This window comes from Dipodomys merriami, unplaced genomic scaffold (genome assembly GCF_024711535.1).
Source record: "Dipodomys merriami isolate MVZ:Mamm:240054 unplaced genomic scaffold, mDipMer1.0.p SCAF_10, whole genome shotgun sequence".
NCBI lineage: Eukaryota > Metazoa > Chordata > Mammalia > Rodentia > Heteromyidae > Dipodomys > Dipodomys merriami.
The window spans coordinates 29,372,900-29,399,590 of NW_027202271.1; the positions used below are offsets into that span (position 1 = coordinate 29,372,900).

At 39.3% G+C, this 26,691-nt stretch overlaps 1 protein-coding gene across 1 annotated transcript; it reads left to right on the forward strand.

Moving 5' to 3' along the window:
• The first annotated feature begins 848 nt into the window (after positions 1-848).
• On the forward strand, positions 849-25,817 carry Mdm2 (MDM2 proto-oncogene). The gene is made up of 11 exons (XM_069988403.1): positions 849-1,210; positions 1,869-1,953; positions 6,354-6,428; positions 9,162-9,295; positions 12,633-12,682; positions 13,954-14,021; positions 14,135-14,231; positions 18,157-18,317; positions 21,299-21,460; positions 22,254-22,331; positions 24,979-25,817. Exons 2-11 carry the CDS (start codon positions 1,873-1,875, stop codon positions 25,549-25,551), a joined length of 1,479 nt encoding a protein of 492 aa, XP_069844504.1. The 5' UTR covers positions 849-1,210; positions 1,869-1,872; the 3' UTR covers positions 25,552-25,817.
• Positions 25,818-26,691: the final 874 nt, after the last annotated feature.

The following is a 26,691-nucleotide window of genomic DNA, read 5'->3' on the forward strand; positions in this document are numbered from 1 at the left end:
TCCCTGAACTCTGTCTTTCTCTCTCTTTCTCTGGGCCTGGGATCTGTCCATGAATCTCTCTCTCTCTCTCCCTCTCCCTCTGTCTCTGTCTGTCTGTCTGTCTGTCTCTCCCTCCCTCCCTCTAGGCTAGTGTTCTACCTACCACTTGAGCCACAGAGCTACTTTTGGCTTTTTCTGGGTAGTTTATTGGAGATGAGTCTCCTTGGACCTTCCTGCCCAGGCTAACTTCCAACCAGGATCCTCAGCAGCACGAACAAGTAAGAACTGTTTTTGTTGGTTACTTTGAGATAGGGTCTTGTTTCCTTAGGCTTCTGAGTTGTGGCTGGAATGACAGGCTGTGTACCACCCAGCTATGGGTTGAGATCTTCTGTGTGTACGCCTGGACTGGCTTCTTAAACTTCATCCTTCCCAATTCTGCCAAAGTTGTAGCTAGGATTGCAGACCCAAGCCGAGGCTATTTCTACCTTTTTCAAGGTTTGAAAGTTAGACAGCTGGCGTCCTGGACTTAAATAACAACTGTTCATTTTGGTTTCTTTTTGGTAGCAATAACTACTGGGACACCAACTTGCCCACAGTTTCTCTGCGGTCAGCGGTGTAAACACATGCAATGAACAACAACAACAAACCTAACAGCTGCCCCAGTCGGCCACGCGTGGCGCGCAGGCCTCGCGGGCACCGCGCCAGGCTGACCGCTCCGCAGCTGCAGGATTCCGCCGCGGCGGCGCGTGCGCGCGCTCCCCGCGCCCGGACCGAGGCGAGCCCGTCCCCTCATTGGCTGAGACGTTGGCGCTGGGCGCGCTTGCGCAAAAGTGCGGATGGGCCGCAGCTTCCGGCGCGCTCCCCGCGGGAGGAGGGAGGCGGCGCGCGTCGCGGACTGCGGAAGCGTTGTGAGGGTCTGGACGACCCCGTGTTCGTGCCCGGAAGATGGAGCCGTAAAATGAGCCTGAGGGGTAAACCCTGACCCCTCTGGCTGTCGTCCTGTCGCTTTCGCCGTCAGGCGCTACCTTTCTCTTCAGACTTAGTACGTTCGAGCGCCCGAGCGGCCCGAATCTCCGAGCGAAATGGTCGCTGAGCCCCAGGACGTCGGGCTTCCGTGCGCGTTCCAGTGAAGGGAGCCCAGGCGCCTGGAAGGAAGCTCCACGGTCCCCGCCTCCGGCACCTCGAAGGACCCCCTGCACTCAAAGCCGAGACACCCCGAGGGGAAGAGCAGGTAGGCGCCCGGAAGCGAGGGGCCAGGCCCGGGTGGTGCAGGAGGTGTGGCGGCGCCCCCCCGGGCGCGCGGGCGCCTTCGTTGCCGTGCGTGGAGGGTCGGGGGGTGTAGCGGCGGCCCGGTGGCGGCGCGGAGGCTTTGCTAGTGGGTGGTCTGGGCGTCACGGCCGGGAGGGGGCGGGGCTTCGGGCCCTGAGGGGCGGGGCTCCGGGCTAGCTCTGCGGCGGCGCGGGGGCCGGAGGGTCCCCTGGGAAGCTTGGCGTAAAGGCCACGTGAGCAGGGGCTTGCGGCGGGGCCTCGGGCTGAGCGTGCGCGCGCCGAGGGTCGCGACGCTGACAGGTGTCTGTCTGGTTGCGGGAGCCCTGGGCCGCGCGCCGCGTCTGGGCGAGATCGAGCAGGTTCGTGGGCAGGATTGAGTCAGCTTTTCCTGCTGGGCTGGTCAAGTTCGGACACGTTCCGAGAGTGCTGTCACCGGAGCTAAGTCCTGACTTGTCTCCAGCTGGGGATATTTAAAAACCTTGCCTGTTCCTCAGCTGCTGTCCACTGGCGATCGGAGATGCGGCATCTGTGTCGCCGATAGCGTTGCTTCACAAGCTGCTGTCTCTTTTCTTCGTGGACGTGTTTATTTCAAGTTTTTAGCCTGTGTTTTCTACTTTTAGGCCAATGTGCAATACCAGCATGTCTGTGTCCGCTGATGGTGGTGTAAGCACCTCGCAGATTCCGGCTTCGGAACAAGAGACCCAGGTAGGCATTTTTTTGTGTCAAGTATAACTGTTAAAAGAACTTTACGGGGTTGATCAAGTAATTTTGTAAGCCTGGATTGTAAAGAGTCTGTGTTTACTTGAAATGTGTATTTAATTAACTTAGTGTATGCTTAATTATCTTTTGCTTTCACAGATATAATTGCATCGTGAAAGTGCTAAGTGTAAGACTATACAAATACCTATTTTCTTTGCCTGTTACCACAAGAGTTTTTTTGTTTTTAATGAGTACCACTAGATTTTTCAGCAATGAATACCTACTATGTGACACTTACATAATCTAGTTTGGCTTGTCAGTATTTGTTAAGTGGTTTTGAAAAATCACAAAGATAGTTCAAACTTCTAAAGGTATTTATTCATTAAGGAAATCAGTAAAGACTGAAAATTCCAATGTTGTATTCCATGCCGATTTCTAAATTCTTTCTCTGTATATACCCATATATGTTAACATTTTAAGTTTATGTTGTGTTTGTGCTACTTACATTAGTAAGTTATAGTCAGGTAACTAGATATATGTATATGATTTGTAATGACTAAATTAAGGTAATTAACATTTCCATTTGCTTAAATCATTTCTTTGATGTGGATGAGATTAGATCAGGATGAGATTAGCGGTGTTCTACAACTCATCAGAATTAAACTACAGAAGTAAGCTATGTAGGGTTTGGGGTTTTTTGTTTGTTTTTGGTTTTTTAGTGCTGTATAGTATTTGGTAATATAAATATTATTCTTTATTAGTTATATTTTAACTGATAGTGTTTTAAAAATTGAAAGAATTTTTTTTTCAGTGCTAGGGATTAAATCCAGGAACTGTACCATGAAACTAGTCTGTTACTAAGCTATACTATATCCTTAGCTTTAGACTGATAGGTTTTTTTTTTTTTGCTGGTCATGTGGTGTAAATTCAGGACCTGGGTGCCATCTCAGCCTTTTCAGCTCAAGGCTAGTGCTCTACCACTTAAGCCACAGTTCAAAGTGATTAATTGAAGATAAAAGTCTAATGTATTTGGGCTGGCTTTAAACTGTGATCTCAGATCTCAGTCTTCTGAGTGGCTAGGATTATGGGCATGAGCCATGAGCACCTGGCTAGGCTGATAGACTCTTAAGACTTGATTTTGAGTATTGTAAAAAGTACTGTTTTGTACATGCATAAGACAAGTACTATCTTTAAGAAAGATATAGAACTCAGGACTGGAAGTGTGACTCAGTGGTAGAGTGCTTGCCTAGCATACACGAAGCCCTGGGTTTCTATTCCTCAGTACCACATAAACAGAAAAGGCCCGAAGTGGTGCTGTGGCTCAAGTGGTAGAGTGCTAGTCTTTAGCAAGAGAGGCTCAGGGACAGTGCCCAGGCCCTGAGTTTAAGCCCCAAGACTGGCAAAAGAAAAGAAGAAAAAAGGGGAAGAGAAGGGAAGGGAAGGAAAGGGAAGGGAATGGAATCTTGAAATATGCACGTTTGATTGGTAATTGTAACTTGCTCACCAAAAGGTTGTGAGTTGTCACTCCTAAGGACACTGAAGCTTTTTTTTGGTGTGTGTGTGTGTGCCAGTCCTGGGGCTTGAACTCAAGACCTCTGCACTGTTCCTGAGCTTTGTGCTCAAGGCTAGTGCTCCACTACTTGAGCCACAGCTGTACTTGCAGCTTTTTGCTAGTTAACTGATGATGAAAGTCTTAGGGATTTTCCTTCCTAGCTAACTTCAAACCGTGGGACTCAGATCTCAAGTCTTCTGAGTAGCTAAAATTACAAGTATTAACACTGAAGCTATTTTAATGGTCATATAATTGTACATATTTATTTGTAAGTTACAGTCATCATTTCTTCGGTGAGACCAAAGGTGTAATTGTTGTGAACTAGTCTTTATTATTATTATCTCTTTTTTGGACTTACAAGATACTGTGCTAGGGGCTGGGAAGGTGGTTCAGTGGTAGAGTGCTTGCCTTGCATGCATGAGGCCCTGGGTTCGATTCCTCAGCACCACATACACAGAAAAAGCTGGAAGTGGGTGCTGTGGCTCAAGTGGTAGAGCGCTCACCTTGAGCTGAAGAGCGCAGGGACAGCACCCAGGCCCAGAGTTCAAGCCCCATGACCGACCAAAAAAAGAAAAATTAAAAAAAAAAAAAAGATACTGTGCTATTATTTAAATTTGAATATCCCAAGTCCCTTGATGAGATTGAGCATCTTTTCTTTTGCTAAATCACTTGTTTATTCTGGAATTTGGTCTTATCTGTCTATTTTTCTTTGATGTTTTTTTTTTATATTGCTTGAGTATACTCAAGCTTTTAATAGCTTGAGTAGATACCTATATTTCAAGCATTTAATTTTTGTTTACAAATTCTGCATTTACTTGTTATTGTATTTTCCCCATTGAGGACAATTTTTGAAGTCAGATTTGTTTGCTTTTGAATTTTCCTATAACATTTGAGAAGAATTCTCCCAACCCAAAATTATACAAAATATGTATTTTCTTCTAGTATTTTTAACTCTCATACTTAGATCTTCATCTGGAATGTGTGTTTTTAATACAGTTTTACAAATTATATTCTCTATAGTTGTTTTTCTTATTGATCTGTGTCATGTAAATCTTAATAAGAAACTTGAGCCAGCCTCCAGGGGCTCATGCCTATAATCCTGACTGCTTAGGATGCTGAGATCTAAGGATCTCGGTTAGAAGCAAGCCTGGGCAGAAAAGTCCCCTTATATCTAGTTAACCACTTAAAAACCGAAGTAGTGTTGTGGCTCAAATGGTAGAGCACTAGCCTTAAGCATAAAGAGGCTCAGAGCTGGTTTTCCATTGCACATTTTTTATCTTGAATTATTTTATATAATTTGAAGTTAACATAGTATATAGAAATATTTAAAGAGTGCTTGCTTTGGCAGCACATATACTGAAATTGAAACAATAGATTAGCATGACTGCTGCATAAGAGCAACATGCAAATACATGAAGGGAAAAACTTTAGGAGGAAACAAGCAGTTTTCAATTCCTTTTTGAGAATTCTTTAACCTGAAAATCAGCTTCTAAATATATGCACTTTTTAAAAAGTATGTGAACAAAGTAACAATTTAATTCTACATTTCTTATTTTAGGTTTTTAGTTAAGTTGGAAGTAGGCAATGTTTTAAATCTGTTTTTGAGATTTAGGTCCGAAATAGAGGTGCTTTCAGGTTTCAAAGTTTCAGGTTTCAAAGACACAGGATGGGAGGATGGGTGATGTTGAAGAGAGGTAGGTATAATAACAGATATGTGTGACTGTGGCAGATTGTAAAAGTGTTAGAGATGTTGCTACAACAACTTAGAGGAGGAATAGAGTATTTTAAGCTCCTACCAGCTATTCTAATGTTACAAGTCAGGCAGGCAGTAGGCTTTGGGCTACAGCCTGCTGCCTGTTGTGTTGTTGTTGTGGTTGTTGTGGGGCTTGAACTTGGGGCCTGAGTGCTGTCCCTGAGCTCTTTTTGCTCAAGGCTAGCTTTGACCACTTGAGCCACAGTGCCACTTCTGGAAATAATCACAGACTTTCCTGCTGGGACTGGTTTTGAGTTGTGATACTCCTGTGTAGTTAGGGTTACCAGTACCCTGCTTGCCACCTGTTTTTGAAAATAAAATTTTATTGGAATGCAGCCATTCCCATTTCTGTATATAATATCTATGCTTCTAAGTCAGATAGTCCATCTGACATGAAAATATTCAAATATTTGCTGTCAGACTCTTCATAGAAAAAAAGTATACCCCAGTCTAGTTAGCTAAAATACGTTGTATGTCTTATTTTTAAATTACTATTATCACAGTTCTTTGCCATATCTAGTACTATTGGGTACATAGTAGAAGCCTAATAAAAGAATTTTGAATTATAGTCCAACTGAAAGAAGTACAAGTTGTAGTTGGTGGAAATGAATACTCTGATTTGTTCTTAATTACCCTTGTCAGCTTGAATTATTTAAGTTCTCTAGAAATAAGGAACCAAGGAACCTAGTTAATAAGAGATTATTCTTTTCTCTTAGATTCTGTAAATTTGTACAGAATAGTAGTTTTATTGGGTCTTAACCATTTATGATTATTTATATGGCAGTAAGCAGATGATAGACATAGTTGGAGGAGAAAGAATAGTGTCTACTGATTTGAAATGGGTATTGTTTTTGGTCACAACTAATTCTTGATGATTTTATGATATTTGATCTTCCCCAGTATTTTTTTCAAGCCACATGATTATTGGTGGTATTTAGTTTGCCTAGTCTGTTGTACTTAGTGTAAATCGTTACAACTTTTGGAGGATTAAATTTGTCAAACTGTTGAGAATAGTTTACTACTTTTATTGAACTTTTTTCAGGACATTTGTAGTTTTATAACAATATTGCAATTACCTGATAGCAGATTTTTTTTTTATAGGTTAGACCAAAGCCATTGCTTTTGAAGTTGTTAAAGTCTGTTGGTGCACAAAAAGACACCTACACTATGAAAGAGGTAAGCAGAGTTTAAGATAACTAATGTCTTATTAATACATATATAAACAAACCATAATTAATGATATTCAAGATCATGTGAGAAATTGTCTATATAGAGATTTCAGTAAGTACCAATATTAAGTTTTTGGTCATTTGGGATATATTTTGAAGCTGAAAATTTTAGTTCTTTTTATTTTTTATTATTTTTATTGTGAAAATACCGTACAGAGGGGTTACAATGACATGGGCAAGGTAATGAGTACATTTCTTATCAAGCATTGTTGCCTCCTCCTTTGTTTCCCCTTCCCAACCCTTCCTATCCCCCCCGCCCCACCCCATTGCCAAAGAATTTTTTTTTTTTTTTTGCCAGTCATGGGGCCAGAACTGTGGGTCTAGGCTCTCTGTCCCTGAGCTCTTCAACTCCAGGCTAGTGCTGTATCACTTGAGCCACAGCTCCACTTCTGGATTTTTCTGCTTATATGGTGCTGAGGAATCAAACCCAGGGCTTCATGCATGCGAGGCAAGCACTCTACCACTGAGCCACATTCCCAGCCCAGAAATTTTGATTCTTGTATGAGTTTCTCAACTAGGAACTTGGAGAGTAGAGGAATCTTTTTTTTTTAAATTGTGAAAATACCATACAGAGAGGTTACAATTACATGGGCAAGATAATTAGTACATTTCTTATCAAGCATTGTTGCCTTCTCCTTTGTTTCCCCTTCCCATCCCTTCCCATCCTCCCCCACCCCTCGCACCTCCCATCCCCAAGTAGAGGAATCTTTACAGGGGTCTTGCTCTACAGGACTAATAAGGTCTACTTGGCCTTGATGTACTGTGAATTCATCCCAGATTGGTAACTCCTCAGAATCATGTTTGTACATGCATAAAGTGAATATATATGATTACAAAGGTAACAACACTCAAATATAGTTATCAGTATAGTAAGAAGTTTGGGTAATGTGCTTTTTAACACTTTACTGAAATTTAGCAGTAGATCTAAAGAGTGTGATTTTGATGTTAGAGATACAAATCAAAATTTTGACGTTTTCCACAAGCATAGTGTGATATGAAAACATTTTGATTTTCATTGGTAACAATCACAAGTACTGTTTATAGTGTTGTGATTTGTTACTTATATCTATAATTAAAGGAAAAACCTAAATTTCAGTTCAAATATAAAAAATATACAGTTTTTTTCCCCACCCAAATTAATGGACCCCCTGAATTTTATCTAAGGACTTCTTTGGCCTTCCTGGATCCCAGGTTAAGAACTTCTGCACTAGAAATACATGAGTACAATATACTGTACTGAAATTCTGGGATGGAGGTGAGCTGAATATGAACATATCTTATGTTTAATGGATACAGTGCATTGTTCTATAAATTGAAATTTGTTCATTTGAAAAGCATGATTTTCAGTGAGTGATCAGGCATTTTAGCAAAATTTCAATGTGGGGGCTGGGAAGATAGCTCAGTGGTAGAGTGCTTGCCTTGCATGCCTGAGGCCCTGGGTTCGATTCCTCAGCACCACATAAGCAAAAAAGAAAAAAAGCCGGAGGTGGCGCTGTGGCTCAAGTGGTAGAGCGCCAGCCTTGAGCTGAAGAGCTGAGGGACAGCGCCCAGGCCCAGAGTTCAGGCCCCACTACCGGACCCCAAAAAAAAAAAAAATTTTTTTTTTTCAATGTGAATGAAATGTGCTTGCTCCTCATCTCTACCACTTTTAGACTTTGGGGCTTGTTTTCTGAATACACTAAAGATCCTTATGACAAAATAGTGGGGCAGGAAGAGATTTCAGAACCTTTTCCATTTTTAGCTACACTTTTGTAACCTTCCTCAAGGAATGTTTGGTAGGAAAAAATGTACATTCTCTTCTTCCTTTTTAACTGTCAACAATCTCTTCAACCCATAATTTAATAGGAATATTCCTTTAAGTTGGCTCCTTCAATCTGGAGCCATGATAGAGTCATGGCTTGGTGGCAGAGCACCTGCCTAGCAATCATGAGGCCCTGAGTTTAAACCCTATACTTCCTCCCCTCCACCCCCCCTCAAACAAAAAAAAGAAATTGGCTTCTGCTTTGGGGGAAGTACCAAGTTATTAAATGATGTTTTTAGTACTTAAAATGGATCTTATTTATATAATCAGCTAAGGAAACAAAAAATACAATTTAAGCAGTAGATAGAAACAAGAAAATAGATCAGGGGCATCATAACAACTTAGAATGCTTATGCTAACTATGTAGCAGAAACAATTTACAGTCCTCGTGCTGTCTAGGGTATTGGTTGGTGCCAGGACCCTTGTTTCCAAAGTTGAAACCTCTTAAGCTATGCACCATTGAATTATTACACTTGTAATCCTAGATATTCAGGAAACTGAGATCTGAGGATTGCCATTAGAAGCCAGCATATGCAGAAAAGTCAATCTGATCAGCAAAAACAAAAAACAAAACAATTTGAATGGAGGCTAGTAGTGCACCCATCTCAATGAATGTGTGAGCCATAAGAGCAAGCCCCCCTCAAAAAAATTTTAGGTTTAGTTTTTACATATAACCTTTGCTCCCATATGCTTAAATCACATTGGGTTACTTGTAATGCCTAATCTTTCTACTTCCATTGATGGAAAAAAAAAAAGGTTGCTGTCTGACATGGTTGTGGCTGTGGTTGCTGTTTAATGTTTTTCATATAAATAGAGTACTGAATGTATTTGTAAAAAACATTTGGTTTATTTAATGTTCAATTCTTATTTCTATTGTAGATCATTTTTTATCTTGGCCAATATATTATGACTAAAAGATTGTATGATGAGAAACAACAACACATTGTATATTGCTCAAATGATCTACTGGGAGATTTATTTGGAGTGCCAAGCTTCTCTGTGAAAGAGCACAGGTAAATTCTTCTACTTAGTGCATTGTAATAAGCCTGGTGATCAAGTATAGCTGCTCACCTCTGCCCTCCTTTTTATCAGATATAAATATATATATATATATACACACACACACACACAAATATATACAAAAAGCTAAAGTTTAGTTCCTTTTTTGGTAGCCCTGAGTATCTAACTAGAACTTACTGCGTTCTAAACAGTCACTCTACTACTATGCTACATCCCTAGCTCTGAAATTGGGTTTCTTTGCTTTATACTTACTATTTGGGGATCTAATCTCTGAATTTTTTTGGGGGGGGGTCCAGTCGTGGGGCCTGAACTCTGGGCCTGGGCACTATCCCTCAGCTCTTCAGCTCAAGGCTAGCGCTCTACCACCTGAGCCACAGCACCACTTCTGGCTTTTTTTTTCTTTTTGCTTATGTGGTGCTGAGGAATCGAACCCAGGACCTCAGGCATGCAAGGCAAGCGCTCTACCACCTTCCCAGCCGTGAATTTTTTTTTTTTTTTGGTCAGTTGTGGGGCTTGAACTCTGGGCTTAGGTGTTGTCCTTGTGCTCTTCAGCTCAAGGCGAGTGCTCTACTGCTTGAGCCACAGCACCACTTCCAGTTTTTCTAGTGGTTTATTGGAGATAGGAGTCTCACTGAGTTTCTTGCCAGGGCTGGCTTTTGAACCACAATCCTCAAATCTCAGCCTCCTAAGTAGCTAGGATTATAGGTGTGAGCCACCAGCCCCGGCTCTGTTTTTCTTTTGAGCCAGAGTTTTGAAGTCACTCTGTAGCCTGTGCTGCCCTCAAACTCTAGATAATCCTGCCTCCCAAGTGATAGGATTATAGGCTTGTACCAGCACAACTGGCCTTGATCCTTTGTTTTTGTTTTCTTTTGTTTTTATGGTGCAGAGATCAAACCCAGGGCCTTGCACATGCTGGGAAAGCACTAAACTATTGAGCTACAATTCCAGCCCATTTAGAACCTTACAAATTTGTTTTTGACATCTAGCCCAGACATTTACTAGTTCTGTGTATAGGTACATTGACCAGTTACCCTCTTTGTAAAATAGCATAATATAAATATTTTGTGTAGAAGTTACAAGTATCTCACAAAGAAACATTGTGTAAAAAACATGTTTGGCACATGGAAACTTTACATATGTTAGCACCAGTCATTATATATTATAAATTGTTGACTTCCAAAGTTAGGCTTTTACAATCATGTAGTAAAGGCTTAAATTTGAGCCTCAATTACTTTGGAAATCATTTTTTCTCCTATTATGGTAGCTAGTCATCTGAATTTAACCCAGATAACTTAAATTTTAGGATTATTTTGATAACTGAAGACTTTAGTTTTCATTTAACCTTATATTTAGAATTCCTCATTCTGCTTAGTGTAGCACACTCAATTCTGTGTTGATCCTTAACGTTTATACCTTAATATATGAGATGTATACTTTCTTTTTAAACAGTCAGATTCCATTGATATTTTTTGCCTAATAATACTAGGACTGGAAGCATAGCTCAGTTGTAGAACACTAGCCTAGCATACACAAGGCTCTGGGTTTGGTTTCTAGCATCACACAGGAAAAAAGTATGTACCCATACACACTATATGGTAAGTGAGATGTTTACACTTTCAACTTATAAGCCGAATACATTATTGAGCACTAGAAAAAGACAAAGCTCAACACAAGCAGAAAAAATGTAGTGTAGCTTATAAAAGGTGTTTTTATTTATATTAAATTTTACTTATATTTTGATGCTGGGGATTGAATTCGAGGCCTCATGAATGCTAAACATATGTTTGTTTTACCACTGAGCTATATCCCAGCCTTCATACTGCTTTTAATGGTACATTTAGAAGCGTCATTCCATTACTAAATTCTGTGTTTAATATTCATTCATGTTATTTTATACTTGGCTTTAGGATATGAAATTTAACTATATTAAGAAATAGCTAGGGCTGGGAATGTGGCTTAGTGGTAGAGTGCTTGCCTTGAACTGAGTATTTGATTTTATAATAATATATGGAGGTACAGTTTCTAATAGGAAAAGAATAATCTTAAGGTTATCCTTGATTGAGAGTCTTCATGGGGTGTAAAAATATTTCTTCCCATTTCTGTCAGCTTTCTCCAATTACATTCTTTCTCTCTCCTTCCCCCCTCTCCCCTTTCCTCTCGCCCTCCTCTTCCTTCACTCTCCCTCTCCCCCCCACCACATAGGATTATCATTGATTTGAATCTTAAATTGAGAGATTAGAGACTGGGGAAATTACTAACTTGAAAAAGAATATGAATAGGAATATGATTTGTGGTTTTAAATTGTTGTATTGGAGGCTGAGTGTGGCTTAGCAGTAGAGCTTGTATCTAATGTGTGAGGTCCTGGATTCCATCTCCAGCACTGTAAAGAAAAAAAAAAGAATCCTCAAGTAGAAATAGATGGAGTGGTACTTTCCCTTTAACCCTGAGAATTAGAGAAATGTTACCCTTTTTTTTTTTTTTTTTTGCCAGTCCTGGGGCTTGAACTCTGGGCCTGGACACTGTCCCTGAGCTTGTTTAGCACTCTACTACTTGGGCCACAATGCCACTTCTGGCTTACTCTGTTTATGTGGTACTGGGGAATTGAACTGAGGGCATCATGCATGCTAGGCAAGCATTCTATTCCCAGCCCAGAAATGTTATCTTTTGACAGGTAAACATTGAATGTTAGTTGAAAAACAAAAGCAAAAAGTCCCACATGAGTGAATATACTGGAATAGGTGATTGTCTTCTTATTTGGATATAAGCTCCATGAAGGCAGAGATTTCTCAATCTTTCCCCAGTATCTAGAACAGTGACTGGTATATGGTTACTTCTCAATCTGCATGTATTAAATAAATGCATCCTGCTTTGCCTTTAAAAATAATAAGATCAAGAAAGTAAATCCATTAAAGAAGTTTGTATAATAGGTGCATTTGTACACCTGTGCGTGTGTGCGCACGCTAACCTATTATTTTTAAAGGCAGTTTGCTTCTGAGCATATTGCTAAGAAATTGAGAATAGCTATGAAATCTGCCTTCTCTTTCTTAGAGGTCTTTTGATAAAGTTCAAACAAAGCACAAGTCAAGAAATGGACACTTGAATCTTTGAATTAGGAAAAGGTTTTGAGCCCTGATTAAAGAACTGTACATGAGCATTATGTCTCTAATTATGGTGCTTTTTAGGACCTAGGAGCTTATTAATGGTATAATGTAGTGATTGAAACTGTATGTGCAATCGTTCATACTGAATATACTTTGAAGTCTTGTTGAATCTAGTTTAATCATTTTTATTTAAAAATGTACATTTCTTGATTTTTTTTCTTTTTACAAGGAAAATATATACAATGATCTACAGAAACTTGATAGTAGTCAATCAGCAGGGTAAGTTAAATTTTGAACACTATTATAGTATTGTGCTGATGAATGAACTCACTTTTCCTTGTTAAAGTTCTGATTTGTAGGGCTGTTCATTTTTAGGTATACTTTTATTTACAAATATTGAGTTGGGAAGAGTTGTAATGTGTATTTGAATATTTATGAGACAGCTCAGACACATTATAGCTCTCCTAAAACCCATTCTTAAACTATAAGAAACTTCTCTTGCCGAGTGGGTCATGCCTGTAATCCTAGCTACTCAGGAGGCTAAGATCTGTGGACCTCGGATCAGAGCCAGTCTGTGAGACTCATCTTCATTTAACAACCAAAAAGCCAGAAGTGGAGCTGTGCCTCAAGAGCACCAGCCATAAGTGGAAAAGCCAAGTGAGAGTGTAAGACCCTTAGTTCAAGTCCCAGTACTGGAACCCCCCAAAAAAACAAAACAAAAAAACCCAAAAAAACTCTGAGAAATCTGTTTAGTTTTCAGAATAATTTGGCTAGTTTTGGATCCCACTATTCTATATTCAAGTTCTTTCACTCTCCCTCTTCTGCCTCCTAATCTATGTGTTTAATTTAAGAAGAATCAGTATAATACTTAGCTTTTATATAAGAAATGTTGAACTGTGGTAATGTATCATTTCAAAATGTTAGTGCTCAGGCGTGACTTAATGTTTCCAACGTAGTAGTGAAGAGTATCTGACTGTGACTTTGTATATAAATACCCCAAGTCTGGAATTTTGATGTTAAACATCCAGCTGCATACTGTTCCTCTCTAAATAATGACTTTAAGTTCATTCTCATCAAAATTATTTTGTCTCTAGTGTATGGTATCTGAACTTACCCAGGTGGAATGTTGTATATCAGACCCTAGGTCTTACTGTTTTTCTTTCATTCATTTATGCCATGTATATTTATTGTTGTAACATTTAGTTTTGAACATCATTTGTTTTGAACATCTGGAATGTCTTTCCTAATCCTACTTCCATATACTTTATTATGAAATCTTTCCTGAGTCTTTGATCCTTAAAACTTCCTCTCTCTTATCATTAACAAATAATTAATGCTATATTTTCCTAGCTAAAATATCATGTAAGGGTTTATTTACTTTTATGTTTTCTTTTTAAAATTAAATTCTTTTATTTTTGTCTCCAGTATTTAACATGTGAGTAGCTTTTGGAAAAAGTTTAATGTTTGTTGAAAGGTTAAATTGTATATGGGTGTGTGTTGTACTAGTATCTGTTGAACTACTTTATTAATAAATTTATATTTTCTCTTAGAACCATCAGAATCTGGCACATCTATGAATGAGAATGGATGCCATTTAGGGAGTGAGAATGATCAGAAGGTAATCTGAATATGTTTTAATGTTTCTTGAAAATTGAAAGGATTATATAAAGCACCGTACCTTCCTGGTGTTAGAAGTTTCATTTGTTGTATTTTATTTTTTTGAATACTTAGGGTCCTGGGCAAGAGCTGCAGGAAGAGAAGCCTTCATCTTCACATTTGATTTCTAGACCATCTACCTCAACTAGAAGGAGAGCAAATAGTGAGACAGGTAGATAAGAATTTTTGGCAAATTAAACAGCTGTTTAATATTCTTTCTCTAGTGAAATCAGTACTTTTAAGCATAATGGGATTGTGGTTTAGTCAAATGAATTCTATATTTTTTCCTTCAATGCTGCAGACCAAATCCAGGATCTCATGCATACTAGTCAAGTGCACTATCTAAACTATCCTAAGATTGGGTTGAATGAATTTCATGAATTTCTGATATTTTATATGGTTTTATTTGGTTTACAAATAATAATAACAGGTGGAGTTCATTTTGTTCAGCTGTAAGTAATAGTTACCTATGTGTTTATAACCAAAATAATAGGAACATAAACTCTTAGCTACATTATCTTAGTCATTATAGTAGTTTACCCTCTATCCCACAAGGCTAGCACTCTGCCACTTGTGCCACACCTCCATTTCTGGCTTTTCAAGAATTGGAGTTAAGAGTCTGTCAGATTTGTCTGCCTGGGCTAGCTTTGAATTGAAATCTGTAGACTAGCCTTCTGAGTAGGTAGGGATTGCAGGTGTGAGCCACTGGTACTTGGCCTTAAATTTCTATTTTATTTTTGGGATAAGATCTTGCTGTGTAGTCCAGACTGATACAGAACTCAGTTTTTCTGCCCTCAGCTTCCCAAGTGACTGGGATTACAAGTATGTACTACTATATCAGGCTTGAAATTTTTATCATTTTTACTAAGTCATAAAACATATTTACTAAGTCATAAAACATACTAGTGCGTTTTAAACAGAAGGTAAATAGCATCTTAGAAGTTAAAAAGAGGAACCAAATGTAATTGGCTCATACCTCCTAGCTACTTAGGAGCTTGAGACCTGGAAGATCAAAGCTCAAAGCCAGCCAGGCAGAAAAGTCTATGAGACTATCTCTGGCTTACCAGCAAAGTGTTGGAGGCATGGTTCAAGTTATATAACACCAGCCATAAGCAAGAAAGCTAAGCAAATTCAAGGCTCTTGAGTTCAAGCCTTCCGTTCATACTCAGAGAAAACAGGTGAAACTATTTTTTTTTCCAGCTAAAAGATACTGAATGAGGCCATTGTTTCCTATTTAGTTATAATAATTAAAATTATGAATTCAGTGCAAAAAAAAGAGTAGAGATAGTGAAATAGAATATAAAGACTAGAATTTTAAGTGTTAACATCTTTATGGCATTAGAATTACTCTAAAATCAGTAGGAGAAATATTAAAAGTTCAAATTGAAATAGGGCAGAAAAGTAGGAACAAATTTTTTTCACAGGGATTATAAATGACAAATATGTGAAGATAGTTTTGGAAATTTTAGCTTTACTGATAATAAAAATCTAAAAGGATATCCTAGTCTCTCAAATTAACAAAAACCTTATCCTTGCTCATTTGAGTATTGGCACTAATATACTATTAGTATATCCATTGATATGAATTGGTTATATCTTTATGAATTATGAAAAGACTTAGATTTCTTTTTTTTTTTTTTTTTGGGGTCCGGTCGTGGGGCCTGAACTCTGGGCCTGGGCGCTGTCCTTCAGCTCTTCAGCTCAAGGCTAGCACTCTACCACTTGAGCCACAGCACCACTTCCGGCTTTTTTTCTTATGTGGTGCTGAGGAATCGAACCCAGGGCCTCGAGCATGCAAGGCAAGTGCTCTACCACTGAGCCACCTTCCTAGCCCCAAGACTTAGATTTCTTACCATTACCCTGGTGTCCAGTTTTAGGAGACTATCCTAAGGACATAGTCAGATAAAAGCAAGATTTATATATAGAAATATTAGTTGGGTACTAATGGCTGTACTCCTAGCTACTTAGGAGGCTGAGATCAGAGCATGCCAGTTTAAAGCCAGCAGAGGAGGAAAGTTCTTGAGATTCTTATCTCCAGTGAACAAAAAACCGGAAGCTGTGGCTGAAGTGGTAGAATAGTACAGTCTTGAGCAAAAACGCTCAGGGACAGCACTCAGGCTTTGAGTTCAAGCTCCAGGACTGGCACCAAAAAACAAAACAACATAGAATATTTAAGAGAGAACATAGAGCATGATTCAAATGTGGTTTTTTTCTTTTTCTTTATTGTCAGTCGCGGGGCCTGAACTCGGCCTGGGAGCTCTTCCTCAGCTCTTCAGCTCAAGGCTAGCACTCTACCGCTTGAGTCACAGTGCCACTTCTGGCTTTTTTTTCTGCTTATGTGGAGCTGAGGAATCGAACCCAGGGCCTCATGCATGCAAGGCAAGTGCTCTACCACTGAGCCACCTTCCCAGCCCGTTTTTTTTTTTTTTTATAAGGCTTAAAAGATTAAATCATGGCCTTGATTTTGTATACTAGACAAGCACTGTATGCTGGGCTAGCTCCTTAGTCATTAATTTTTTTAAGGAAGTAGATTAATGAGAACTAAATTAATAAAAACTAATGTTTCAGTGGTAGCATTATAAATGAGTTATATTTTTGTCTTTTTCCTCTTTTCTTTTTCCTCCTTCCTCCTGTTCTTTTTTTCTTTACTGCTGGCATTGAACCTAGGGCCTTGGGAATGCTAGATAAGTGGTCTACCATCTACACTCTCAGCTCCTTCTATAGATTTTTGTAGTGAGTCATATATTACCCTAATATCAGGGAAAAAAAAGTCCTAACTGATGTTACTGTTATTTGTGTGTGTGTGCACACGCATGTGTGCAAGTGTACATGTGCTAGTACAAACTCAATGGCCTTGCAGTCTCCCTCAATCTTCAGCTCACAATTACTGCTCTACCACTTGAGCCACACCTGTAGTCTGGCATTTTTGCTGATTAATTGGATGGAGTCTCTTGGACTTCTCTGTCATGTCTGGCTTCAAGGTGAAATCCTCTGATCTCAGTCTCCTGAGTAGCTAGGATTGTAAGCATGAGTCTGTTGTGGGTGTGAGGCTTTTGTTCAGTCTCTTATATCAGTGTAACCCAGAAAAACAAATCCAAATTATCTTCTATGTAATTTGAACACTTAAGATAAAAAGTATGAAGTCTTATTTCCCTAATTTTGCTTTTGACAAATTCTAGATTGGTAAATAAAAGCTCTAGATGAATTGATATGACTTGTAGATATTGGGAAGCTGTTTATTTATTGTTGGTACTGGGGTTTGAACTCAGGGCTCAAAGCTACCATTTGAACTAAACTTCAGCTATTTTGGTGGTTAATTGGAGATAAGAGTTTCATGGATTTTCCTGTCTGGGCTGCCTTTGAACTGCAATTCACAGAGCTCAGCCTCCTGAGTAGCTACTATTACAGGTGTGAGCCACTGGTGCCTGGCTGCATAGCTTTTATTTTATTTTATTTTGTCAGTTATGGGGCTTGAACTCTAGGCCTGGGGTGGTGTCCCTGAGCTCTTCAGCTCAAGGCGATTACTCTACCACTTGACCCACAGCACCACTTCTGGTGTTCTGGTGGTTAATTGGAGATGAGTCTCATGGAGGGCTGGGAAGGTGGCTCAGTGGTAGAGTGCTTGCCTTGCATGCATGAGGCCCTGGGTTGGATTCCTCAGCACCACATAGCAGAAAAAGCCAGACGTGGCGCTGTGGCTCAAGTGGTAGAGCCCTAGCCTTGAGCTGAAGAGCTGAGGGACAGTGTCTAGGCCCAGAGTTCAGGCCCCATGGCTGAGCCAAAAAGTCTAATGGACTTTTCCTGCCCAGGCTGGCTTTGAACGATTCGCAGATCTCAGCCTCCTGAATAGCTAGGATTACAGGCATGAGCCACTGGCACCCAGCCTGGATAGATTTTAAAAATATAGTGTTCTGCTATAACTCTTAGTTGGACAAACTGATTAAAAAGTGTTGGCTTTTGAAACATTAATAGTAATTTACTATTTTTCTGTTTGTTTTCATTGAAATTCAATTTTATTATAAATATGTACTCAACATATCTCAGCTTCTGAATCATAGAACAGAATTTAATTACCCATTTTTCTCTTAAATATCCAGAGGAAAACTCAGATGAATTTTCTACTGAACAACAAAGAAAGCGCCACAAATCTGATAGCATTTCCCTTTCCTTTGATGAAAACATGGCTATGTGTCCACTAAGGGAGATGTGTCGTGAAAGAAGCAGTAGCAGTGAATCGACAGAGACTCCCTCAAATCTGGTAAATCTTTCATTTTAAATAAATTAAGGTTTTAAAAACTGTAAGTCTAGGTGCTGGGAAGGTGGCTCAGTGGTAGGGTGCTTGCCTTGCATACATGAGGCCCTGGATTTGATTCCTCAACTCCATATAAGTTGGAAGTGGTGTTATGGCTCAAGTGTTGGAGTGCTAACCTTGAGCTGAAGAGCTGAGGGACAGTGCCCAGGCTCAGAGTTCAAGCCCCTTGACCGACCAGAAAAAAAAAAGCCCCCAAACTGTAAGTCTGGCAATACTAATAAGCCTATAAATAGAATGAGTTCATGTGTATGATGTGAGATTGCTTGAACACAGTGATAAATTTTATTCTGAAATATTACTGCTATATAAATCTTTCCACTTGCAACCCCAGGTTAATAATGTTACCCTATATATTAATGAATCTTTGTAGACCATGTACCAGTGCTAAGTTCAGATACACTATAGTATAAAGTCTGAGAATTTGGAGGTCAGTTTTTTTTGTGTGTGTGTGTGTTTTAAGTTAAGAGAATAAAATTGGAAATTTGCCTTAACTATGTATCTAAGGATTTGAAGGCAAATTTGCCTTGAATTTTTAGAGTAACAGTATCTTAAGTGCTGGGAAATATAGTTCAGTAGTAAGCACTTGCTTGCCTAACATGTGCAAGATCCTGGGTTCAGTCCTAGCACCACCCAAAAAATCCATAGAAAACAACAAAAGAACTTTTTTAAACCCAGCCACCAAAAAGTAAATCAGCATAGTTTGAGCCTAACATTTGCAATACCTAAGTCTAGACATGAAGAAAAGTATATTTACTAGTAGCTCTTTGAAATTTGGGTATAATATTGCATGGATATGAAAGAGTAAGTATCTGCTGATAGTTTATCTGCCAGTAAACCTCCAAAAGATTCCATATGACTATTTTTGTTAGCAAAATGCTTGACAAGTGTGGTATTTTCTCCATCATTAAGCATTTATCTTAAATTTTTATTTATTTATTTATTATTATTATTATTATTTTTTGTCGTTGTGGGGCATGAACTCTGGGCCTGGGCGCTGTCCCTCAGCTCTTCAGCTCAAGGCTAACGCTCTACCACTTGAGCCATAGCACCACTTCTGGCTTTTTTCTGCTTATGTGGTGCTGAGGAATCGAACCCAGGGCCTCATGCATGCAAGGCAAGCACTCTACCACTGAGCCACCTTCCCAGCCCTTAAATTTTTATTTTATTTTATTTTTTTTATTTTTATTTTTTGGTCCAGTCATGGGGCCTGAACTCTGGGCCTGGGCGCTGTCCCTCAGCTCTTCAGCTCAAGGCCAGCACTCTACCACTTGAGCCACAGCGCCACTTCTGGCTTTTCTGCTTATGTGGTGCTGAGGAATCGAACCCAGGGCCTCATGCATGCAAGGCAAGCGCTCTACCACTGAGCCACCTTCCCAGCCCTAAATTTTTATTTTTTATCCAGTTCATAGGGATCAAAGTCAGGGCCTTGTTTGTGCTTGGCTTATACCTGAACTTAATACCTAGTCCTTTAAAGTGTTGTAAAAATTGGAACTTTGGTGATATAATGATACTTGTGGTTATTATTCTGAATATTAGTGAAGATTTTTTATATTTAGAACACTGAACCAATGTGATAGAAACCCCATTCTTTTTACATATACTTCTATTTCTGTACATTCTGTACATTTGTTTTCTTTCAAAACAATGTCGAGTACAGATAGGTTTTCCAGAGTGTATAGCAGAGCAAGTTACTCATGTGAGCCACCAGATGGTGTGATGAGCTCCTGCTCAGTCTGAGAACATGTTCTATATTCAGTAGATGTGTCATACTTTTGCCAGGTTTCATATTTGGCATTGCCTGATACAGTGGTACGTAGATACGGTTCCTGACTTCATGGGAGATGGTTATGAACAATTTTTAAAAGTATTTAATAAGTCCTATGAACAACAAGATAGGTTCTTGAAAGTGATTATTCGTGATCTGAAGATTGGATTTAGTTAAAACTTAGTGAGTACACAAACTTCAAGTGTGGTTTTTCTCTAGAGATGGCTTTTTAAAAACATTGTCATTCTCAAAGTTCATTAAAAAAAGACCAAATTGTGTATGTGTATGTGTGTTTTAATTGGTGCTGGTAGTGGGACATGAATTCAGGGCTGTAGGTGGGAGTTCTGCACCTTGAGGCATCCTTCATTTCTAGACTTTACTATTGGAGATAAGAGTCTTATGGACTTTCCTTCCCAGGATTATAGGCATGAGCCACAGGCACCTGGGTTGTGTGTGTCTAAACTAGCATTCTGTCTTTATGAATATATAAGCATGATTAAGACTGGCATTAGTTCAAGTACCTATAGTTCCACGAGAACCATGAAATCCAGTTATGCTTTGCATAATTTGTGTATGAATATATCATCAATAACCAACAAATAGTAAAGAAAATTCAGTGTTGAAAGGCGTGTGTGTGTGTGTGTGTGTGTGTGTGTGTGTGTGTGTGTGTGTGTGTGTGTGTGTGTGTGTGTGTGTGTGTGTGTGTGTGTGTGTGTGTGTGTGTGTGTGTGTGTGTGTGTGTGTGTGTGTGTGTGTGTGTTGATAGAGGCTTAGCCAAAGAAAGATGAGTAAGATCTAGAAACTATCAAATTAATTCAAGTTAGTGGTGTAAAGTTTGGAAATTGAAGTGTCAGGGTTGGTTTAGGGAACTGTAGGTCTGACTGGATTTTCCATGTACTAACTGCGGGGCAGGGGCGGGGGTGGGGGGGGGAAGGGGTCTAGTTAGAGATAGGTGAAAATGTTAATGGGGTCACACTGTATATTCCTTCAGTGCAGGGGACTTTTCTTTTGTGTAATGGGGTTTTGAGTAGGGAAAAAATAGTAATGTAGAATAACTGAACCATAATCTAGTGCCAGTGTATAGGTGTGAGGAAGAAACAGGTACGAGATCTTTCACAGGCCGAGAAATAACGTATACTGTTTGCTTTTTTCTTTTTCTTAGGATCTTGGTGATGGTGTCAGTGAACATTCAGGTGATTGGTTGGATCAGGATTCAGTTTCTGATTCGGATCAGTTCAGTGTAGAATTTGAAGTTGAATCTCTTGATTCAGAAGATTATAGCCTTAGTGAAGAAGGACAAGAACTCTCAGATGAAGATGATGAGGTATTTTTTCTTCTAATTAGATATTATTAAATTTTTCTGTGTTTGTTGGCTTTGATGAGATTGAAGATATATTCAGATTCATTTGAAATCCTTCTCTTGGTTTGTTCACAATAGAATATTTGTTTGTGGACTTCTTGAGACCTTCATAGTTACTTATTGTTCAACTAACTATATCCTTCTATTACTAGTACCAAGGAGTTAGTAGACTTTAATGAGCACTTACAATGGTTAATTCTTTTTTAGAAATGTTTAACTTAATTATCTTTTAATAATATTAACTTGAAACCGGGTGCTAATGGCTCACGCCTGTAATCCTAGCTACTCAGGAGGCTAAGATCTGAGGATCAGGGTTCAAAAGGGCAAGAAAGTCCTTGAGACTGCTATCTCCAATAAACCACCAGAAAACTAGAAGTGGTGCTGTGGCTCAAGCAGTAGAGCCCTTGCCTTGAGCTGAAGAGTGCAGGGACAGCGCCCAAGTCCAGAGTTCAAGCCCCACAATGGACAAAGAGATTTTAAAAAAAAGTAATATTAATTTGCTTATAAAATAATACATGCGAACAGTTGAAATCAAATAGTATCCCTAAAACCATTTAATAATCCTGTTAACTTTTGCCAAAGTGAGTAAGGATTTCACTGTCTTCCATTTTCCTCCTTTATACTCACTCCATTTTGACCTTTGTTTCAGATTTTTTCATACATAGTGGTACATGCTGTTTATCTATGACATTGCTAAGAAGCCTTTCTGATTGAAGAAAAAAGAGATTAATTGATACTTTTTTTTTTTTTTTGGTAGGTATATCGAGTTACTGTGTATCAGGCAGGGGAAAGTGATACAGATTCATTTGAAGAAGATCCTGAAATTTCTGTAGCTGTAAGTATATTTGTTCTTTTTTTAAGGGATAAAAAATACTGAGGTCAAAATTGGAAAAAAAAAGTGTTTAATCTACTTCTTGAAAAGAAGTGATTTTTATAAAATTAGACTTTTAGTCTTGTACCAACAGCTCAGGAGACAGATCTGAGGATTTCGGTTTGAAGCTTAACTGAGCAAAAAAATGAAAGACTAGAGGTGTGGCTCAAATGTTAGTGTTAGCCAGTAAAAGCTGAATGTGAGGGCTGGAAAGGTGGCTCAGTGGTAGAGCGCTTGCCTTGCATGCATGAGGCCCTGGGTTCAATTCCTCAGCACCACATAAGCAAAAAGAAAAAAGCCGGAAGTGGTGTTGTGGCTCAAGTGGTAGAGCACTAGCCTTGCAGCTGAAGAGCTGAGGGATAGCGCCCAGGCCCAGAGTTCAGGCCCACGACCAGGCCCCGCCCCCCCCCCCCAAAAAAAAAAAAAAGAATGTAAAAATAAAGTCTCTCTCTCTCTTTTTTTTTTTTTTTTTTTTAAAGCTGAATGTGAAATGCAAGTTCCTGAGTCTTTAAACTTCTTTTTGTCAAGCCATAGGCTTGAACTCAGGGCCTGGGCTATGTCTCTGAGCTTTTTTGTCATGGCTAGTGCTTTTATCACTTTGAGCTACAGTTCTACTTCCAGTTTTCTGGTGGTTAATTGGAGATAAGAATCTCACAGACTTTCCTGGTGGCTTCAAACTGGGATCCTCAGATCTTAGCCTCCTGGGTAACTAAGATTGTAGGGATGAGCCCAGCAGGACCTGACTTAAACTTTTTTTTTTGGTACAGGGAATTGAGCCCAGAGTGTTTTACCTACTAGGCAATCACTACTGAACTACATCCTAGCCCCCTGAGTTTTTAAAATACTTTTCACTTTAAATATTTTATTTATTGGGGCTGGGAAGGTGACTCAGTGGTAGAGCACTTGCCTTGCATGCATGAGGCCCTGGGTTCGATTCCTCAGCACCACATAAGCAAAAAGAAAAAAGCCGGAAGTGGCGCTGTGGCTCAAGTGGTAGAGCGCTAGCCTTGAGCTGAAGAGCTGAGGGACAGTGCGCAGGCCCAGAGTTCAGGCCCCATGACCGGGCCCCCCCCCAAAAAATATATATATGTATTTTATTTATTGTGGTGGAATATGTTGCTACTTGTTTTCTGTTGGGAATTCGAACTCTAGTGTTTTGAATTATTTGAGAGCTCCATTGCAAGATTTTATCTTTGGATTTTGGAGTTAGTAGAAACCACCTTTGACAACTTAAAAGAAGCAGTATGGGAGAATGGTTTTCACCCTTAATGCTACTATGTTATGTCATTGGTAGTCTAAAGATGATTATTAATAGTGTAATGGGAAGTACCTCATAGCAAGTTTTATATATATAGTGTCCTCTGGCAAGGAGATAGGGATATGTTCTGTAAATAGGTGGGGATGTAGGGGAGTTTGTCATCCTTAATTGCATTCTAGAAAGAAATTAACATAATGGTTAGAATCACTGGAAAGAGAATACTGGAAGGAATAGACAAGTACTGGGCATATAGAGGTGTGGCTCTGTGACCAGGCTTGTAGTAGCAGTGACTGCTGAAAATAATTGTTTTGGTATTTCCCTTGATTTAAGGATATCTAGTCACTGCTGGGTTAGGGAGTATTTCCTAGGAGACAGATTTCATCTAGATTGATTGGGAAAAATCTGTGCTCAGTGCCTAGGAATGAGCCTTTAAAGGAAGAGGGTACAGGCTTTAAAGTACAGGGGAAAAGATCCTACAGGACTTGCTTCACCTAAATGAATCAGCTAACATCTCTGCTATCACACAAAACTTATAAATACATGGTTAATATTACAATAAAACCATTTTAGTTTCTTTTTTTGGTTGTTTGTTGTGAGGCTTGAACTCTGGGCCTAGAGAATGTCCCTCAGCTCTTCAACACTACCACTTGAGCCACAGTGCCATTTCCACAGTAAAACCCATTTTAGTTGTAGGGTTTTCCAGCATGGAAAGTACTTTGAAATTACTTGCAATCATACACTTGAGGAGATATTGGTGACTTCTCCCAAACTCCTACTTCCAGTGTTATCTTTTGTGTGTTCCCCCACCCCTCCTTTGGCAATTCACCACAGTACGTATAGTCAGTGTGATACCCATTATTTCACATTTTTTCTGAATGTATGTGTGTTTAGGAAGTAAAAGTACCTAAAGTCTACTCTTTAAAAGTAGCCAGTACATAGTATTAACTGTAGTTCTCAAGTTGTTTTTGTTGACTATTTCATGTAAAAAATGTAATACTACCAGCTCCTGGTGGCTCAAGCCTGTATTCCTAGCTACTCATGCGGCTGAAATTGTGGTTTGAAGCCAGTCCAGGCAAAAAAGTTTGAGACTCTTCAATTAACCACCAAAAAAGCTGGAAGTGGAGAAGAGGCTCAAGTGATAAGAGTGCTAGCATTGAGAGAAAAAGCTCAGTTCCAAGGCCCTGAGTTCATGCCCCAGGACATGCATCAAAAAACAAAACAAGAAAATTAAACATGAAATGCTGAACATTAAACCATGTGATAGTCTTTACTTTTGACATACTGAAGTTGCTAACCTTGTTATATAAGTAGCTGAAGAGTTAGAGAAATTAAATCTATCTTATTTCATTGAAGGACTATTGGAAGTGTACTTCGTGCAATGAAATGAATCCTCCCCTTCCATCACATTGCAACAGATGTTGGGCCCTTCGTGAGAATTGGCTTCCAGAAGATAAAGGGAAAGATAAAAAGGAACTCTCTGATAAAGCCAAACTAGAAAATTCAGCTCAGGTAGAAGAGGGCTTAGATGTGCCTGATGGTAAAAAAATAATGGTGAGTGATTCTAAAGAGTCATGCGTTGAGGAAAATGATGATGAACTCATGCAAGCTTGCCAATCACAAGAAAGTGAGGACTATTCTCAACCATCAACTTCGAACACCATTATCAATAGTAGCCAAGAAGATGTCAAAGACTCTGAGAAGGAAGAAACACAAGATGAAGAAAGTATGAAATCTAGCTTTTCTCTCAATGCCATTGAACCATGTGTAATTTGCCAAGGTCGACCTAAAAACGGATGTATTGTTCATGGTAAAACAGGACATCTTATGTCATGCTTCACATGTGCAAAGAAGTTAAAGAAAAGGAATAAGCCCTGCCCAGTATGTAGACAACCAATTCAAATGATTGTACTAACTTATTTCAGCTAGTTGATCCATTCCTCAAAGTGGAATTATATATTGCTAACTACGTAACCCTAAAAATGTATAAACATAGATTTTTTTATTTTAATCTACATATTCAAAACAAAGTATATTGGTTCATATAAATTTCTTTGTAGTGTAATTTGCCTATTTTGGGAGGAGGAAGAGTGAATATTCCTTTCAAAAAGGACAAATTTCCTTTTATGTTGTATCTTTGAATTTCATTATTATATACAGTGGCTATGTAACTCAAAGTTGTTTTTTTTTTTGGGGGGGGGGGAGTCCAGTCGTGGGGCCTGAACTCTGGGCCTGGGCGCTGTCCCTCAGCTCTTCAGCTCAAGGCTAGCGCTCTACCATGTGAGCCACAGCGCCGCTTCTGGCTTTTTTCTTTTTGCTTATGTGGTGCTGAGGAATCGAACCCAGGACCTCAGGCATGCAAGGCAAGTGCTCTACCACTGAGCAACCTTCCCAGTCCCTGTAACTCATGTTTTACATTTTTCTCTTATAAGACAATTTTCTGTTACATGTATCTGAATTTTTAAAACTCTAGGTTTCTTTCTCCCCTCCCCCCTTTTGGTGCTGAGGATTGAACCCAGGACCTGTGCACTTGTGCATACGAGGCAAGCACTTTACTACTTCCACTATAAGACAGGGTCTCATTGCTTCCTTTGCCTGGCACCATCCTCCTACCTCTACCTCTTAGTAGTTGGAATTACAGATGTATACCACCATGCCTGGCCAGGACACATGAACATACTTTTCATGTAAAAAAGAAAAAGTATGTATAATAATGTAATATTAAAATTTTAGGTACTCTTATTAAAGTCTCCAGTCCTTAAGCTCTCTATTTAGAAGTTGTTATATTTGGTGCTATACAAGTAAAACATCTTATTTTTCAGGCTTTTTACTATAGTATGAGATGCAGTAATGTTGTCAGTTGAGGATAGCCATTAGCCCTAAATTTTTTTTTTTTTAAATAGTGCTAGCCCTGAGGCTTGAACTCAGCCTGGGTAGTGTCCCTGAACTGTTTTTGCTCAAGGCTAGCACTCTACCACTTGAGCCACAGACCCAATTCTAGCTTTTTGGTGGTTAATTGAAGATAAGAATCTCTTGGACTTTTCCTGTCTGGCTGACTTTGGACTGCTG